Source organism: Myodes glareolus, chromosome X (genome assembly GCF_982192425.1).
Source record: "Myodes glareolus chromosome X, mMyoGla1.1, whole genome shotgun sequence".
Classification (NCBI taxonomy): Eukaryota; Metazoa; Chordata; class Mammalia; order Rodentia; family Cricetidae; genus Myodes; species Myodes glareolus.
Window position 1 is genome coordinate 92,866,578 of NC_142053.1, and position 2,843 is coordinate 92,869,420.

General features: G+C 42.8%; 1 protein-coding gene across 1 annotated transcript; it reads left to right on the forward strand.

The window, feature by feature from the left end:
- Window positions 1-1,646: 1,646 nt before the first annotated feature.
- Window positions 1,647-2,419, forward strand: LOC146889117 (uncharacterized). Its single transcript, XM_085685159.2, has 2 exons — window positions 1,647-1,904; window positions 2,084-2,419. Exons 1-2 carry the CDS (start codon window positions 1,731-1,733, stop codon window positions 2,303-2,305), a joined length of 396 nt encoding a protein of 131 aa, XP_085541285.2. The 5' UTR covers window positions 1,647-1,730; the 3' UTR covers window positions 2,306-2,419.
- The last annotated feature ends 424 nt before the right edge of the window (window positions 2,420-2,843 follow it).

Below are 2,843 nucleotides of genomic sequence, written 5' to 3' on the forward strand. Positions count from 1 at the left end.
AAAATCAAAGACAGAATATACATGAAAATCTTACCTACATTCTTGGATGGTCTGAAGTTGATATGGTAATATACCATACAATAACTGGAAATCAGTTTTGCTTGCTTTTCATAATGGGGGCTAACAGATATGCTGTGGTAATTGAAATTTGTGGTTCATAGTCAAAAGATAAATCTCCATATGTACCAAATGTTCTGACTAATCCTGTACTCAATATAGAATTTTCTTGTTTTCCTTCTAAGAGAGGCAAAAAGACAGTTTGCTTTTGTTTTGATGTATACTAAAAATACCACATGAGAAATGAGACAAAAGATAAAAGTAATATAAAAGTAATTGTCTTTAGTGATATATAAAATATGCAGAAAACTCTAATGAAATGTTTAATGTGTTATAAAATAAGTGTTATTATAAATGTCAAGAGAAACAAAATGCAATTGTAATTTTTACTTATATATACTAGTAGTAAAATGATTACTTTATAATATAGACATACTTATTTACCAAGAAATTATTTAATAAAATATATTAAATATCTCTGCCACAGAATGAAACAATGAAACACTAAGTAAAATTTATTGGAGATTTGAAGAATTGCAAAAACATATCATAATTTTGTTGTTGAAAGACTGAATTGTATTGTCAGGTTTCCAGTTTTTCCAATTTAGATATAGATCTGAAATAAAAACAGCAAGATATTTCTCATATGTATTAACACTTTAAACTCAAATTATAATGTTATGGAGGACTCAAACTAAGTAAGACAATCCAATCAATATATACATAGAAAGGATTTTAGCTATATAACTTTAAGACAATATAAAGTTACAGTAATGATGGCATAATGGAAGACAATATTTCAACATGATAAAGTAAGGAGGAGCACTGGACTTTGCTCCCAAGGTCCAGATGAAGAGCAGAAGGAGGTAGAATATGGGCCAAGTAAGTCTGGACCACGATGGGTTGGTCCACCCACTGAGACAGTGTGCCTGATCTAATGAGAGCTCACCAAAGCCAGCTGGACTGGGACTGAACGAGCATGGGATCAACCTGGACCCTCTGAATGTGGAAGCACATTCTTAATTGAGGCTCTCTCCTTTCAGATGACACTAGCTTGTGCCAAATGAACATAAAACTCGCCAGCACACCATGTTTTTAATGCCAAATTAACCAGGTAGGGAGACATTCATTCATGAATAGATTCCTTTTGCCTTTATTTACGGGGTGATTCGCATAGGCACTGAGGCTTCAATATTAATTTTGGAAGGATTGAAGGTAAAATACACCAAATTCTAGCTCACTTACTAAAGAAGGGACATGCAGAATGAACCATTGAGTGTGTGTGTGGGGGGGTATTTCGGGAATAGTTCACTGGAGCAAACCCTCTGCCACATGTTCTATCATAACATAGGGATGTGAAAAAGGGTGGTGTGAATCTCTTGGAAATAGTCAAGAAAAGCCTCCTGTCTGGAGGCAATAGCCTTCACAGCATGTCCCCCAACTAGCCTTGTCAAAGATGGTACTTTCTGTTTCTGACCACACTGTGATCTCCAGTCCAGGGCCTGCTCAGATCTGGGACACAGTCCAGGGCCTGCCCAGATACTGGACACAGTCCTTTGTGATGCCAAAGCAGCTGACCAATCAGGACTCAGGGGTGTGGCCTTCCATTGTCCTAGGTGGCTTCATGAGTTAGTGCCCCGGTGCTCTTGAGCCAGAACAACCTAGTCTTCAGGATGGGGAAGGCGACCAAAAAGTCGCAAACCAAGAAGTCCGAGGATTCCGACACTGATGTGAGCCCTTCAACTTCAGGCACCATGCCCCGAAAGGCCAAGACACGCCGCAAGCCCAGAACTTCCGGCAAGAAGAATGGTGGTGAGTTCAGCTTCAGCTTCAGAAGCCCCAATAAGGTAAGAATGCCCAAGTTAAGAGTACTTCTTTCTCTAGTGATTTCCCTCTCCTAGCACTCCTAAACCTTTCTTGGCCTGGAGTTAACCCCTCCCTCAACTCGTAGCCCTTCTCCTTCAGTCCCCTTCTGTATTCCATGTTTTCGAAGACACATATACACTTGACTCTATTGTCCTTTCAGGTGTCTAAGACTATCAAGAAGGGTAAGAAAACCCCACCACCACGGGCCACAAAAGGAAAGGTGTCTGCGAAAACTGCGAAGAAGACTGAAAAAATCAGTGGAAAAGCAATGTTTGGTCACTACCACCAGCTGATGGAAGAACTAGCTAGCACTGACACTGAGCCAGACCACAGCAGTGCAGGGAGTTCCACTGCTTCAACAACTGACTTAGAGAGTCAGTAGCCTCACTACCAACAGAGGCCTGCCAGCCATTCAAAGGCCTGACAGCAATGTTAAACTGTGTAGACTGAATTGTTCTATATAGTACCTGGATGGGAAAATAAAATGAATCTGGCGTAAAAATGCTATCTCACTGAGAATCTCTAATGATGGAGCATGGAGGGAAAAAGGGGAAGGAATGGGAAGGAAGGGGTGGGGAAGAAGGAGGGGTGGGAAGGAAGGAGTGGGGGAGGAGGAGGAGTGGGAAGGAAGGAGTGGGGAAGGAGGAGGGGTGGGAAGGAAGGAGTGGGGGAGGAGGAGGGGGGTGGTAAAGAAGGAGTGGGAGAGGAGGAGGGGTGGGAAAGAAGGAGTGGGGGAGGAGGAGGGGTAGGAAGCAAGGAGTGGGGGAGGAGGAGGGGTGGGAAGGAAGGATGGGTGAGAAGGAAGGAGGGGTGAGAAGGAAGAAGTGGGGAAGGAGAAGGGGTGGGAAGGAAGGAGGGGTGAGAAGGAAGGAGTGGGGAAGGAGAAGGGGTGGGAAGGAAGGAGCGGTGAGAAGGAAGAA

Excerpts from the sequence above, each read along its gene's own strand:
- LOC146889117 (XM_085685159.2), top strand. The coding sequence starts at position 1,731 with ATGGGGAAGGCGACCAAAAAGTCGCAAACCAAGAAGTCCGAGGATTCC. Across the intron at positions 1,905-2,083 it reads GCTTCAGAAGCCCCAATAAG|GTGTCTAAGACTATCAAGAA; the intron begins GTAAGAATGCCC and ends TTGTCCTTTCAG.